The sequence below is a fragment of the Scyliorhinus canicula genome, chromosome 9, assembly GCF_902713615.1.
Source record: "Scyliorhinus canicula chromosome 9, sScyCan1.1, whole genome shotgun sequence".
Taxonomy (NCBI): Eukaryota; Metazoa; Chordata; class Chondrichthyes; order Carcharhiniformes; family Scyliorhinidae; genus Scyliorhinus; species Scyliorhinus canicula.
Genome location: NC_052154.1, coordinates 150,007,514 through 150,023,652, shown reverse-complemented (window position 1 = coordinate 150,023,652; position 16,139 = coordinate 150,007,514). Strand labels below are relative to the sequence as shown.

Here is a 16,139-nt window from a genome sequence, read left to right as displayed (position 1 = left end):
TACGCCATTGTGAGTCCTTGAATTGAGAAGGGACCCAAGCACAGGTAGATTATGGTGGTGGTGGTGGATCAGTAACAATGGCAGCGAGGTGGCTGTCAGTGGCACCCTCCTCCCTTTCTGATGCTGGTATTGTTGATCAGCCACTGGATATGTTTGACTGACCATACACATCAAGGATTTGCCTGTCAATGTTCCTTGTATGGGGAGCTCCCTGCTCACTTAATTGCCCACTTTAGTGGCTCAGTTCGAAGCAGGGCAGGGAAGCCATCAATGGGCCTTCCCTGCATGGTCTTGATCGGGATGGAGGTGGGAAGGTGGCACACTCCTGCCTGATTATACGCCAGCCTCAAAGCCCCAACCACAGAGGAGGACACAGGATTTTGCTCAATGACATCTCTATTAAAAAAACCAAGGATTCTGTACTTTTGTTAAAAACAGGCTTCTCAACCTGTCCTGCCATCTTCAAAGACAGATGGGATGTTAGGAACATTATACATGAGACTGAGCCAGTAGATCTCACCCTAATTATCTGAAGAACTCTGAAGTTTTGATTGATGAGACATTAGGAATGCGGGTCCGTCACTAGACTTTTAGTTGATATAGATTTTTTGATGAAGTTCACACAGTTTTGCAAATGTTTTACTCAGATCAATAACAGCTAAACAACAATCAAGAGTTGAGTTTAATGCATGAAGTAGTTTTGCTAACCTATGCAATCTTGTATTTAGCCATCAACAGTTTTAAATGAGCAGTCAATGTGTGATCAGGTAAATCAAACCCTGAAGGAGCTTTCGACAGAAATGAAAGAATGACAAAATCCAATGGCAGCTCGAACCTGCTCTGCCATTTAATGACAATGGCTAATCTCGATTTATTTCCCCAAGCTATCCCCATATATCTCTTCAAACCCTTTGTTCCCAAAAGTCCTTCAAACTCAGTCTGGAATGTTCTCATGGACTGAGGATCCACAGATAGACATTTCCAAAGATTCACAGCCCTTTGAGTCCGAAATGATTGATACACAACCTGAGAGTATGTCCTAGCTCTAGATATTCTAACCAAGGGAAACAGCCTCTCAACAGCACGGTTGCACAAGTGACTAGCACTGTGGCTTCACAGCACCAGGGTCCCAGGTTTGATTCCCCGCTGGGTCACTGATGAGACCATCAATTCACGCGACACGTGGTTAGAAGCGAACAGTGGTTTTAATCGTCTTACAACAGAGCCTGCCGGTGCCGAGATGAACTCTAGATGAACTGGCAGGCAGGCTCACAACAGCAACCTTTATACTTCCGGTTGGGGAGGAGCCATGGGCGGAGCCATAGGCAGAGCCAAGGGTGGAGCCCAGTACAAGCTCCTCATCTCCCCCTATGGGTAGAGCCACGCAACTACACATGATCTAGTACAAGGTACAGGCTCAACACATGTTGTACAATACAGTGTGGGTTATTAGTGTTTATAATTCACCACAGTCACTGCCTGTGCGGAGTCTGCACGTTCTCCCCATGTCTGCGCGGGTTTCCTCCGTGTGCTCCGGCTTCCTCCCACAGTCCAAAAACGTGCAGGTTAACGTGGATTGGCCATGCTAAATTGCCCTTAGTGTCCAAAAAGGTTAGGAGCGTTTATTGGGTTACGGGGACAGGGTGGAAGTGAGGGCTTAAGTGGGTTGGTGCAGACTTGATGGGCCGAATGGCCTTCTTCTGCACTGTATGTTCTATGTTCAACACCCACCAGGTCAGGCCCTCTATGACATTTCAGTTACATTACCCTATTGAAAAACAAAAAAAAATCCTCTCATCTTAACGTAAAATCCTCGTTCTCTATATTTTTTTTAATTATTATTTTGTCTGTTTTCAGGGTGCACGCTTTGTTGGCTAGGCTAGTATTAACTGCCCAAAGCTAATTGTTCTTGAGAACCGATGCCATGGAGCGGCATGTGGCGCAGTGGTTAGCACTGGGACTGCGGCACTGAAGACACGGTTTTGAATCCTGGCTTTGGGTCACTGTCCGTGTGGAATTCTCCCCATGTCTCAACCCAAAGATGTGCTGGTTAGGTGGATTGGCCAGATGAAATTGCCCCTCAATTAGAAAAAAATAATTGGGTACTCTAAATTTTTTAAAAAAGGAAAAAAAGAGAACCAATGCCACAACTGCCATTTTGAACTAGTCGGTAAAATTCTGAGATTTTGAAAGTGTGATTGTATCAGATCAGTCTCATATATTAATCCATTTCATAGAATCATAGAATTTACAGTGCAGAAAGAGGCCATTCAGCCCATCAAGTCCTCACCGCCCCTTGGAAAGAGCACCCTACTTAAGCCCACACCTCCACCCTATCCCCGTAACCCGACCTAACCTTTTGAATACTAAGGGGCAATTTAGCATGGCCGATCCACCCAACCTGCATATCTTTGGACTGTGGGAGGAAGCCGCTACAGCCGAAGGAAACCCGCGCAGACATGGGAAGAAAGTGCAAACTCCACACAGTCACCCGACGAATTCTAACCAATGATCATCAGGCCTCGTTCAAGCGATTGTTGGTCAGACTAAAAACCAGTCCAAACTATTAGTCTACATGTTGAAGAATGGAATCCTTCTTGGATATGATGCCAGTTGACAAATGCCCCATCGAGGTTGTCGCACCGAGTTCAGACATTTCCTTGGCTACTGGTCTTTCCAAATTCAAAGAAAATCTTGCGTTATTGACAGCAGTTGAGTCAATTGTTGCAATTCCTCGTCTCACTCTTCCGGTACTATGGTTGACAAGGAGCTGACGATTTCTGCATTCCTTCAGTTTTGGCCTCTTGTCCATCTCTTACTTCTATTTCCCTATTATTTGTCGTACCTTCAGCCATCCAAACTTGACTATCTCTTTATCTCTCCCTACACCTTTAAGCTCTTCCTTTAAATCTCCATCTCTGACCATGCTTTCGGTCACCTGTCCCGCTATCTCCTTATTTGGCTTGCTGTCAGATTTTATGTGATAACACTCCCCATGAAGCATCTTGGGATGATTTACTTTGTACAAAGTGTCCCATAAATGCCATTTGCTGTTGTTGAAGAGGGGAGGGTGGCAGTCCAGCTTTGAACCATAATTCAGTTAGTCAGGCTAGATGAAGAGCCAGCCTAGGTATAGATAGTAGTCTGGCAGAATGGAAGGTGGCTTGCGAGTCCAAGAGCACAGGCTAGGTCAGGAGCCAGTTAGTAAATCGAGTGTTCCAATCTAAAATCCAATCATGTTAGAGACTAAGAGCAGGTCAAATGGTCAACATATCCAGATGTTTAACATATCAAAATCAGCAGTGAAGTTTCTAAATTACTCAAAGCACAAGGCTGTCCCAGAATGCCAAGCACAATCCAAGTGACAAAAGATGAGAGTTTTAAGCACTGTACTCTGATTATACTGAATTCCAGGCCCATTCTATCACATCTTGTGCGTCTTACAAGTTCAAACTGCAAAGATCTCAAAAACCACTGATACAAGAGCCCACTGTTTTAATATCGATTCAACTTCATCTGAGTCCCAAGCAGGAAAGCCTCTTGTTGTGGCTCAATTTAATCAAGTATAGGAGGATTAGCTGGGATTTCAGAGTAGAATTATCCTTAATTCTAAAGACTACAATTGCAAAATTACTCAGATTGAAGATGCAGACTTTGAATGACCCCAGGATTTCTATTCACTGTATAGGGAATAAATGCCAGAAAGTCTGCCATAAATTCTCTACTCTTAAAGGTCGATTTGGGATTTCTCAGCCACTAGATTTATGGGTGACACAGGATCCACTGCCTTCCGATTTAGGCTTTGAATATTTGAATTAATTAAAGCGATAAGTCACCTATCTGTTCCAAGCTCCGCAGTTAACCCAGGGTTACCTTTTACTTCACATAACACAGTACATGGAGTGCCGAAACACTAGAAACTCTTTGGGTTGACATAGCAAGAAACTTTTATTCAAGGGCACTTTTCAACCTGCAAGGCATCCCAAATTGCTTCAGTCAATAAGAATCATTCACTAGTAGAAATGGTGCAGCAAGATGGAAACCATTCAACCCACTGTCTGTGCTTTGAAGAAGCTATTCAATTAGTCCCACTCATAAGAACATAAGAACAAGGAGCAGGAGTAGGCAATTCAGCCCCTTGAGCTTGCTCCATCATTCAATACGATCATGGCTGATCTCATCTCAGCCTCATCGCCACTTTCCTTTTTTTTTATAAATTTAGATTACCCAATTATTTTTTCCAATTAAGGGGCAATTTAGCGTGGCCAATCCACCTACTCTGCACATTTTTGGGTTGTGGGGGAGAAACCCACGCAGACACGGGGAGAATGTGCAAACTCCACACGGACAGTGACCCAGGGCCGGGATCGAACCTGGGACCTCAGCGCCGTGAGGAAGTTGTGCTAACCACTAGTCCACCGTGCTGCCCCATCGCCACTTTCCTGCCCGCTCCCCATAATCCTTCCTCCCGCTACGAATTAAAAACCCAAATATCTTCTCCTTAAATTTTTTTTGAATGTTCCGGCATCCACTACATTCTGGGGTACTGAATTTCACCGATTTATGACCCTTTGAGTTAAGTCATTCCTCCTCATTTTTGTTTCTATCCCTTTAACCGAAAAGTATGGCCTCTCGTTCTAGAATGTCCAACAAGCGGAAACATCCGCTCTATATCGACCCTGTCAATCACCTTGAGCATCTTATATACCTCAACCACCTGCGTGTAGTCCATCAAATGTTACCTCTTATTCATCCAATTCACTTTGAAAGCTCTTCTTGAATCTGCTTCCACCGCACCAATTATTTTGCAGGTAAACTGCTATTAACTAAAATCAAAAAGACGTCTGTATACCTGTGACTAGTTTTACATAAAGGTGTTTTTTAAGTGACTTGACAAAATTTATTCAGAATTTCTAATTTCACTGTGAGGTAACAACAAAGACTCCAAGGCCTGGAATCTTACTGACTGATCATCAGTTGTAATAGTCACAATAATCTCTACACTCAAAGCAAACAGACATGGGACTGCAGTACAAAGTCATCCAATGTATATCTGTCAATATTGGTTACAGGTGGTTTTCTAGGCTCTGCTTTTTGAAGTATTCTATGCAGCGGCTGAATTGCTGTAAAAAGCAACACGTGATGAAGGAAATGTTTCATTTCCAACTTTGCTTAAAATACAGTTTTTGTGCTGACCCAACAAAGTCTCCATTCCTGATTTCACTCAGACTCCGGAGATTACAATATTTGGCAATCACTCTCCAAAATGGCTGACATTAAATCATCCCACCTCATTGTCCCTCCCTACCAGGTATCAACAGTGACAGCTGAATGGTAATACCATTGGCTCTATGAAAATGGAGGCAAAACAAAAATTTGATCTTCATGTTTGCAACTCACAGAGCTGGAATGATAAGCCTCGAGGTAAAGCCACTCACCATGGCTGATAAGCATTTAAATTGGCATTGTACGTGTCAGAGCTGCTTTTATCCAGACCCTTGGAAACATTCAGTAGTACAAGAGAAAACCATGGGGAGTAAAAACTACACATCATGTTTACTCCCAGCAGGGGATCCCCCAGTATTCATTTATTCCAAGTGCAAATACATTCCATATCAAGATTAAATCTACTGAGTGGCTGCATTAATAAAACCAGCTGCTCAAATATTTGCAACTCCATCGAAAGTTTTTTTCCATAGCATCCGAGCAATCCAGTTGTATTTACAATTATGGTCTTGAGGACATTGTAAGCCTGACCTCATTCTTGTCTTACCTTTCGCCGAATTTCTTCTTCCATTTTCACAGGGGAACCCCACTCGGCAACCTGTTTCACTCCATCGCTGGCAAATCCCCCATACTCCCATAGCCTGTAAGACTTGGAGTGAGATGCTCCAATGATGGCAGACCAGTGCGTTGCAAATTCTTTATTGTGTCACCAAAAAAAAAAGGAAAGAATACATTCAACATTTAAGGTGAGCAGTAAACATTCCTGCGCACGAGTTTCAAGCTTCGGCACTTTCACAGATACAGCACTCCACACCAATCTGCTCAAGATAGGAAAGATAAACGTGCGAATGGGATTAATGACTCATAATTCAGTTACTCATGGTTCCATATCTTGAAAAGCATGTCGAGTCTCTGGAGAGAGCACAGCAAAAAAATTGGCAAGTATTACTTGGGTTTGGAATTCTATTCCTGTTCCTATGTTCATATTTGCTTGACCCCCCTCTCCCAGTACATTACATTGTTTTAGGTTGATAGGGAAGTATACACACTATGACGTGCAGGCTATTGTCATTGCGGGAGACAGGCTGGATGTGCCAGACGATCTTTTTCTGTCTGTCACTGTTCCTAGCTTCAGACCAGAACTGTCAGCTTCTCAATACTGGAAGGTTTGAAAGGGTTTAACGCCTTTTTTTTCTGCCAGGAAAGGGATGGCTGAGGCAAGGCAAAATAAAAGGTTTTTAAGGATTTGGGGAGGAACAAATCCAACAAAGAATTCAGGGAAGACTTATTTGCAGAGAATCGACAAAATATGGAATTTGTTACCACATAGAGTAGTTGAGGCTAATAGTGTAGATATATTTAGCAGAAGCTAAATGAACACATGAAGGAGACAGGAGTAGAAGGATATATGAGTGAGATGATGCAGGGTGGGACGAGCATAAACAGCAACAACAATTAGTTGGGCTGAATGGCCCATTTCTGTGCTGCAAATTCTTTGTTCACCTACAGAATGAATCACAGCCTTAAGTACCAAGGACAAGGTTCCATTTTCTTTCTAATCAAACAACCCTTCAACCCTCAAGCAGCCTGGCAACAAAATCACCAGGCAGATAATAAACACCTAGAATATAAATGGCTGTAATCCAAACTGTGGCTGGAACAACAGGAAACAGATGTGCTGCTGCAAACTTACTTCTAATGCTTTTTGAATTTTTGTTTGTAAAACCTTTGTTTTGCTCAACCACCCACTAGCAATGAGGCCGAATTGATCCAAGTCCAATTGGTATTTTTGCACCAAACTTAAAAGCAACAGAGAAAGATGTTGTTCACCCAAGCTGCTCGCCAGTCACACCACTGATTTTACAGATCATTCAATTCTGAGAAGCATGCATTTGTCAAATGTTTTAAAGATAGAAGAACCAAGTAAATTGGAGCAGGAGTCGACCATTTGGGCGTTCAATCCTCTGTTATTCAACAGGATCATGGATGATCTATCTCAACTCTACCCTTGTGCACTTTACCCCATATCCCTAGATTCCCTTAGAACTGAAAGATTTGTCTCAAACATGTTCCAATGATTGAGTATCCCTAGCCCTCTTGGGGAGAGAATTCTAAAGCTTCATAGCCCTTTGAATGGAGAGATTGCGCCTCGTCTCTATCTTAAATGGCTGACCTTTTATTCTGAGACTGTGACTACATGTTCCAGATTCCCCAACCAGGGGAAATATGTTCTCAGCATCTAACCCATCAAGTCCCCTAAAAACATGTACATGTTTCAACAAGACCATCTCTCATTCTGTTAAACTCAAGGGAATAAATGCCTAGTCTACCCAATCTCTCTTTATGGGTACCTTCTGTCAACCATGAGGGACTATGGAACATCATCCTCCATTTCGGCTAACCCAAAAGTTTATCACCATCCTTCACCTGTTCCAGGATGAAATGCAAGTTGTGATTCTGACCAATGGATCTACCACAGACCCAATTCACATTCAGACTGGGGTCAAGAAAGGCTGTGTCATCGCACTGATGCTCTTCTCGATCTTGCTTGCTGCAATACTCCATCCCATCCTTGGCTCCACTAACCACTGGAGTGGAGCTAAACGACAGAACAAATGAAAATCTGTTCAATCTCCGTCACCTGCTGGCCAGATCCAAGGTCATTCCATCAGTATGCAGATGATGCTTGCATTTGTGCACACACGAGGCCAAGCTCCAAGCCATCGTCAACACCTTCACCGAGGTGTACGAGAGCATGGGACTTGCACTAAACATCCGTAAGACAAAGGTCCTCTACAACCTGCCCCCACCACACAATACTGCCCCTCTCCCACCGGTTATCAAAATCCATGACAAGGCTTTGGACAACGTGGACTACGTTTCATACCTTAGGAGTCTACTGTCAAAAGGGCAGACATCGAGAAAAAGAGTCAACACTCACTTCAGTGTTCTAGCATAGATTTTGGTCGCCCGAGGAAGACATCGTTTGAAGACCAGGACCTCAGACCCAACACCAAGCTCATGGTCTCCAGAGCAGTATTGGTACCCGCCCACCTATATGACCTATAGAGACATTGACTTTCTACCGCAGGCATCTCAAAACCAAAGAGAAGTGCCACCAGTGGCGCCTGGCAAAAGCCTGCAAACCAATTGGCAGGGTGAGCACCAGAGTCAAGTGTTCTCGCTTAGGACAATGGCCCCCAGCATCGACATATTGACCACATTTGATCATCTCCATTTATTGAGCCATATCATCCACATACCTGGCACAATATTCCCAAAACAAGTGCTCTACCCGGAGCTTTAACACAGCAAATGAGCCCAAGGAGGGAAGGGGAAAAACATAAAGCCCTCCTTGAAAAAGTGATACATTCTCACCAACATCTGGGAATCCCTGGCCCATGATTGCTCAAAGTGAAGGAAAAGGGGCTGAACACCTCAAGTTTCACTGCCGTGAGCATGATGAAGCCAAGGGTCGACAGCTAAAGGAAGCCAAGTGGCAACCCGAGCACCCAACCACCATCTTCTTCACCTGAGACAGAGACTGTGGGCGGGATTCTCCCGTACCCGGCGGGACGGGAGGTCCCGGAGGGACAGAGTGGCATGAACCTCTCCGGCGTCGGCCCGCCCCAAAGGTGCGGAATCCTCCGCACCTTCAGGGGCTAGGCCGGCGCCGGAGTGGTTTGCTCCCCACCGGCTGGAGTGGAAGGCCTTTGGTGCCACACCAGCCGGGGTCGAAGGGACTCCGCCGGCCGGCAAGAGTCCGCGAATGAGCGGGTGCATCAGTGGTTGCTGACGTCATCCCCGCGCATGCGCAGGGCGGGGGTCACCTACGCGTCGGCCATCACGGAGGCTGACATGGCCGACGGGAAGGAAAAGAGTGCCCCAACGGCTCTGGCCCGCCCGCGGATCGGTGGGCCCCGATCATGGGCCAGGCCACCGTGGGGGCACCCCCCGGGGCCAGATCACCCCACGCCTCCCCCAGGACCCTGGAGCCCGCCCACATCACCAGGTCCCACAGGTAAGGGACCTATTCTGATCCACGCCGGCGGGACTGGCAAAGAACCAGCGGGACTTTTGCCCATCGCGGGCCAGGGAATCGCCGGGGGGGGGGGGGGGGGGGGGGGGGGGGGCTGCGAGGGGCCACCGACCGGTGCAACGCGATTCCCGCCCCCAGTGCCGGAGACTTCGGTGGACGGCGGGGGCAAGATTCACGCTGCCCCCCGGCGATTCTCCGACCCGGTGGGGGGTCAGAGAATCCCCCCCTGTAGGTCACGCATTGGACTCCTCAGCCATCTGAAAACTCATTTTTAATGTGGAAACAAGTCATCCTCGATTCCGAGGGGTTGCCGAAGAAGAAAAAGGCGGATGAGGGAGCTGCCCTGAAACAAAACCAGTTTGAATTAATTTTCACTGATTTTGATTTTAAGCATTTGCTTATTCTGCCACTTTTTGATTCGAGGTAAGACTCTAATTTTTCCTGTTTCAATGCAACACCAAGGCTATCCAAACAGATATCTACAGTGCGTGACCTTGGTAATCCAGTCTATAAAGGAAGATGTTCAGAGACTTCACCTTCACTGTTTAGAAGGGACCGGTTTAGGGTGAATGGTAAAAGAACAAATTATGACATAAGGAAAAACATTATATGCAGCGAGAGGCTAGAATTGTGAATGCACTGCTTGATAGTGTAAGCTGTTCAATTGGGGCTTTCATAAGCGGATTGGATATGTATCTGAAGAAAAAATATTTGCAGGGCAACAGGGCAAGGATGAGGGAGTGAGAGTGTCAGAACTGAATGATGGGAAGAATGGTCTCCTTCTGTAATGTCACTATTATTTGATTCTATTGACTTCTGCAAATGTAATGACCCTATTCAAGAAAGGAGGGAAACAGAAAGCAGGAAGTATAGGTAATTTAGCCTCATACTTGCATTGGGAAAATGCTGAAATCCATCAAGGTCGTAGCAGGACACTGAGAAAATCATAGTGCAAGCAAGCAGTCTGGTTTTATGAAAGGAAATTGTGTTTGACAAATTTATTAGAGTCCTTTAAGGATGTAACAAGCAAGGTTGGATAAAGGGGAACCAATAGATGTAGAAGTGCATGAGTAGAAGATTGGTAGGAACGTCTGGGCATCTCACGATAGGAGGAGATGGTGTAGAAAAGATTTAGGAGAATGGGTCTGGGGATGAGAGACATCTGTTACCAGGACAGATTGGAGAAGCTGGGGTTTGTCTCCTCAGAGAAGAGAAAGTTGAGCAGAAATTTCAACGAGTTGTTCAAAATCTCGAGGAGCTGCACAGAGTAGGTGGAGAGAAAATATACCATTGGTTCAGAGGTCAAAAACCAGAAAACACTGATTGAAGGTAGTTGGCAAAAGAAAAAGACACGGTAGCTCTTGGACCACATCAAAACAAGTAAAGTGCTCTCACTTCCTCTTTTCTCTGCAGAAAGCACGCAACTGCCTTTGATGTGGTCCAAGAGCTATCAATCATAGGTAGATGTATATAAATGTTGTGGTTAGTTTCACATCAGGCTACTTGAAATCCATCCAAGCATGAAGGGAAATGAGATTAAATAATCCAGACAGCTGGATGTGTGTAAATTGTCAATCCCAGCCTAGTAAAATCAATTTCACATTGATATGAATGTCAGCCTTGCAGATCTGAGGGGGTTGAAACCCAGCTGATGTGGTTTTCGCTTTCTAAGAATTTACAGGTGCTGTTTTCTCTGCCTGAGTCAGCAGGTGCATTGCACATGTGAGTTTTAAAGCAGTGTTTTGTTTTTCACTGTCTCTAACTGGACTTCTCTCCAGCTTCCAAGTTGAGGTCTCGGGAATGAAGGGCTTCCACGTAGAGGTCGCTGTAATGGGGGGGATTTCTGGTATGCATCTCTGTACTGGGGGGGCTCCTGCAATGAGGAGCATTTCCAGTTGGGGGTTTCTGTAATGGGGGGTTTCCGGTAAGCGTCTCTGTACTGGGGTGGGGGGTCTTCTGCAATGGGGAAGGTTTCTGGTGGGGTCCCTGCAATGTGGGTTTCTGGTGGGGTCTCTCTTATGGGAGATCTCTGCTGGGATGGTGGTTGAGGGGTCTGGTAGCGGAGGGGTGAGCAGGGTTTGCCTCAGGTTACTCCCTTGGTCCGCAGCGGGGTCCACATCAGGGTCACACTGGGAAATACCTGCACCAATGCTCACCCACGTGAAACCCTGCCCAGAGGAACAGAGTTTCACGCAGGCTTGGAGAATCTGGTGGCCAGCCCGTTAATAGGATGCAAATGGGTCAATTTTATCCATTTGCATCTCCCTGCTATCGCAAGGCATGAAATTCGATGCCAACACCAGCTGGGTACCGGAGCTATGGAATTTCATGGCCTACAGTGGATTCTCCGCTGCATCGTGTACTCCGCTACTAGCGGGGGTTGGTGGAGAATCCTGCCCGGTATTGTTTTTCAAACTTTCTTTGAAGACACATGGTTTTTTTTTAAAACTTAGAAATGGGGGCAAGTAGGAAGCTTTTTAAGCAACTGTCAAGAATTACCCAAACAAACAATGAAGAGTATTCTCTTTCCAATTGCCCGAGGAAGACAGGGTTCCATTTGGCTAGATGCTTGGGACTGATCAATTAGGGGTGGTGCTATTGGAGGTAGGAGGTAATGGGCTAACTTTCTGGGAACGTATCCAACTAAGGTTGCCGACCCCTAGCCTCCAATAATTTGGGCAGCCAATGTTTGAAAAATTTTAGGGAAGTGGTCATTCAACCAAGATGTGAGGTGAGCAGGCAACATCTGGAGATTTGAGCAAAAACTGGACAGGGAGAAGTGAAAGCGAGTTGAAGAGAACAATAGCAACAGCGAAAAATGGTTTTCTCAGCAGTTGAGCATATTTCTGTCACTTGCAAGACAAATAGTTACTGCTTGCTTAGTCTGCTTTAACACAGTGTGTGCATGTATTGGATACAAAAACACCATAAATTAAATTTTATAAAAATGATGGAAAGTGAAACACTGAAATTTGGACGATAATCCATCTTACAAAAAGTAATATGTTAAAGAAACCATGGAACAGTAAATATTTACTCCAGGGTTTTTATTGCATCTTTTTCAGATTTTTGTAATTTATCGAATTTCATTTCACATTTACTTCCTGGCTTCTGATACTTACTGCTTGCAAAAACTAACTGCATGTTATCCTCAATGTGTGTACACTTTTCAACATAGACAATAAAGAAAGGAGTGATTAAAGGATACGAGGAAGAGTGGGTGTAGACCAAGTGGTCACATGATGACATCACTACAAAAAAGGGTCACGTGTCAAGAGCGGGGGAGTTCTCCCTGGAGCACGGGCATGAAGTACCTGCTCAACTAGTGAAGTAACTATTGTTTGTTACAAGTCCTTGATTCCTGTCATTTGGGAACACGCGGGTGGAATTCTCCATTGCCCAACGCCAAAATCGGGAACAGCGATCGGGTGGAGGATTGCACCCAACACCGAAATCGCAGCAGGCGCCAGTCTGACACCGGGTCACGATGCTCCGCCCCTAAAAATCGGGGTCATCGCGATGCACGCCGCGCGTAGTTGCAACCCTGTTGGAATGTCAATAGCGGGCCCACCCGCGATGCTCTGCCTCCGATGGGTCAGGTTCCCGACGGCGCGGGCCACGTGTGGTTTCAGCGGTCGTGAGCCTGACGTGGCGGTTGTGGAAATAGAGAGAGGGCATGCGGACAGTGTCCAACAATGCCATATTCTGCCAAGATCCATGCCACTGGGCGGGGGGCTTCTGCAAGGGCTGGGGGGCATGGTGGGGTGTGGCCAGGAGGTGGGCTGTGCGGTCGGGGTGCTATCTTTTCCGGCGCGATCAGTGCGTATGTGGGAGTGTAGGCATATGCGCGGCTGCAGCTTGTCAGCCCTGTGCTTGTGCAGCACGGACCCAGCAATTCTCCAAACATTTTCCGCGCTTTCAGTTGGTGTTTCACGCGGCACCCGCCGGTGCTAGCCCCGGTCCGGTAGCGGAATTGGTGCAGTTTTCGCGCCGATTGTCCCATCATGAAACACCAAGGGTCCTCCGTTGGCGTCGGCACTTAGCCTCTGGAATAGAGAGTCCAGCCCAACATATACATTGGGCTGGATTCTCCATTGGCCGACGCAGGAATCCCGAAACACCATCAGGTGGAGAATTGCACATCAGCCGAAAATCGAGGTTGGTTCTGGGCGCGCCGAACAGAATGCCATGCACTGGTCCCTCGACAGAGGCGTGAATGCGTTCTACGGCTGAACGCTGGTATGGGCATGCAACATGTGCACATGTGCATAAACGCCATTGGCACATCATTAACGGGCATGACCTGACAATTTCCAGGCCGCTAATGATGCTCCGCCTCTTCCAAGCAGAAATACTGACGGAAAGGGTCACTTGTGGTATTTAAAACCGGGAAACAGGCGACGTGATTGCTGAGGGAGAGAGAGAGCAGGTACAAAAAATGCCCAACACTGCTGTAGTATGCTGGCAGGTATGCCGCTGGCCAGAGGGGAGTGGCTGCCAGGGCCGGGGGCGGGGGGGGTGGGGGGGAGTAGTGAGGGGCAGCCAGGACGTGGGTCATAGGGTCGGGTGGATGGGCATGAACCACCATTGCTGCAGCTTGCAAGGCAGCCATCCGGCTGCGCATGCCGCTGACTACCCACTGGGAACTTAGTGCCACTGGTCATATTGGTGCACCCCTCAGCCACTCCACCATCTACCCTCTGGCCCCAGCTGACCTATCAATGAGATGGGTCTGCTCCAGCACAACCAGTGTCATCGTCTTGGCTGGGATGAGGGTCGACAAGCATTGGGATTGGATGTGGGGCACAAAATAAAACAGGAGATAGAGGAAGCATGTAAAAAAGACAATGTCATAATAATCATGGGGGACTTCAATATGCAGATGGACTGGGAAAAACAGGTTGGTAGTGGATCCCAAGAAAAGCAATTTGTGGAATGTCAAAGAGACAGTTTTTTGGAACAGCTTGTGACCGAATCTACTAGGGAACAGGTGATTCTGGATTTGGTGATGTGTAATGAGGCAGACTTGATTAGGAAACTTAAGGTGAAGGAACACTTCGGGAGCAATGACCACAATATGATAGAATTTACCCTGCAGTTTGAGAGGGAGAAGCTGGAATCAGATGTAACGGTATTACAATTAAATAAGAGTGACGACAAAGACATGAGGGAGGAGCTGGTCAGAGTTAATTGGAAAAGAAGCCTAGCAGGGAAGACAGTGGAACAGCAATGGCAGGAGGTTTTGGGGGTTATTTGGGAGGCACAACAGAAATTCATCCCAAGGAGGAGGAAACATGCTAAGGAGAGGACAAGGCATCCACGGTGGACGAGGGAAGTCACGGACAGCATAAAAGCTAAATAAAAAGCATACAAAGTGGCCAAGGATTAGTGGGAAGCCAGAGGATTGGGAAACCTTAAAAGCGGGCAGAGGACAACTAAAAAAACAATAAGGGGAGAGAAGATGAAATATGACTGCAAGCTAGCTAATAAAATAAGAGAAGATATGAAGAGTTTTTTTCAATATATAAAAAGGTAAGAGAGAGGCAAAAATAGACATTGGACCACTGGAAAACGTGGCAGGAGAAGTAATAATAGGAAACAAAGTAATGTCAGAGGAACTGAATAGTTACTTTGCATCAGTCTTCACGGTGGAAGACACCAGTGGGATGCCAGAGCTCCAGCAGAATCAGGGGGCAGAGGTGAGTGCAGTGGCCATCACTAAGGAGAAGATTCTGGGGAAACTGAAAGGTCTGAAGGTGGATAAATCACCTGGATCGGATGGACTACACCCAAGGGTTCTAAAAGAGATAGCTGAAGAGATTGTGGAGGCATTGGTGGTGATCTTTCATGAACCACTGGAGGCAGGAAGGGTCCCAGATGGCTGGAAAGTGGCTAATGTAACACCGCTGTTTAAGAAGGTAAGGACGCGGAAGATGGGACATTATAGGCTGGTTAGCCAGACTTCAGTCGTTGGTAAGATTTTAGAGTCCATTATTAAAGATGAGATTGTGGAGTACTTGGAGTGCATGATCAAATAGGACTGAGTCAGCACAACTTTGTCAAAGGGAGGTCATGTCTGTCAGAGTTCTTTGAAGGAGAAGTGGACGTGATTTATTTAGATTTCCAGAAGGCCTTTGACAAGTGCCGCACAGGAGACTGTTAAAAAACTTAAGAGCCCACGGTGTTAAGAGTAAGATCCTGGCATGGATAGAGGATTGGCTGACTGGCAGAAGGCAAAGAGTGGTATAAAAGGGTCTTTTCCAGGATGGCAGCCGGTGACTGGTGGTGTGCCTCAGGGGTCTGTGCTGGGACCACAACTTTTCACGATATAAGTTAATGATCTGGAAGAAGGTACTGAAGGCACTGTTGCTAAGTTTGCAGATGATACAAATTTCTGTAGAGGGACTGGCAGTATTGAGGAAGCAGAGGGGCTGCAGAAGGATTTGGACAAGGTAGGAGAGTGGGCATTGAAGTGGCAGATGAAATACAATGTGGAAAGTTGTGAGGTTATGCACATTGGAAGGAGGAATGGAGGCATAGACTATTTCCTAAATGGGGAAATGCTTAGGAAATCAGAAGCACAAAGGGACTTGGGAGTACTTGTTCACGATTCTCTTAATGTTAACGTGTAGGTTCAGTCGGCAGTTAGGAAGGCAAATGCAATGTTAACATTTATGGCAAGAGGGCTAGAATACAAGACCAGGGATGCACTTTTGAGGCTGTATAAGACTCTGCCAGACCCCATTTGGAGTATTGTGAGCAGTTTTGGGCCCCTATCTAAGGAAGGATGTGCTGGCCTTGGAAAGGGTCCTGAGGAGGTTCACAAGAATGATCCCTGGAATGAAGAGTTTGTTGTATGAGGAACGGTTGAAGA

The 16,139-nt window shown here is 46.2% G+C and overlaps 1 protein-coding gene across 1 annotated transcript in view; it reads right to left on the bottom strand.

Annotated features, from left to right (window-relative positions):
- Positions 1-16,139, bottom strand: part of spon1b (spondin 1b) — a 401,065-nt gene that overhangs the window by 369,938 nt on the left and 14,988 nt on the right. The window contains 1 exon segment of the mRNA XM_038807896.1: positions 5,774-5,922. Within this exon segment, the coding sequence (XP_038663824.1) occupies positions 5,774-5,922 (149 nt within the window).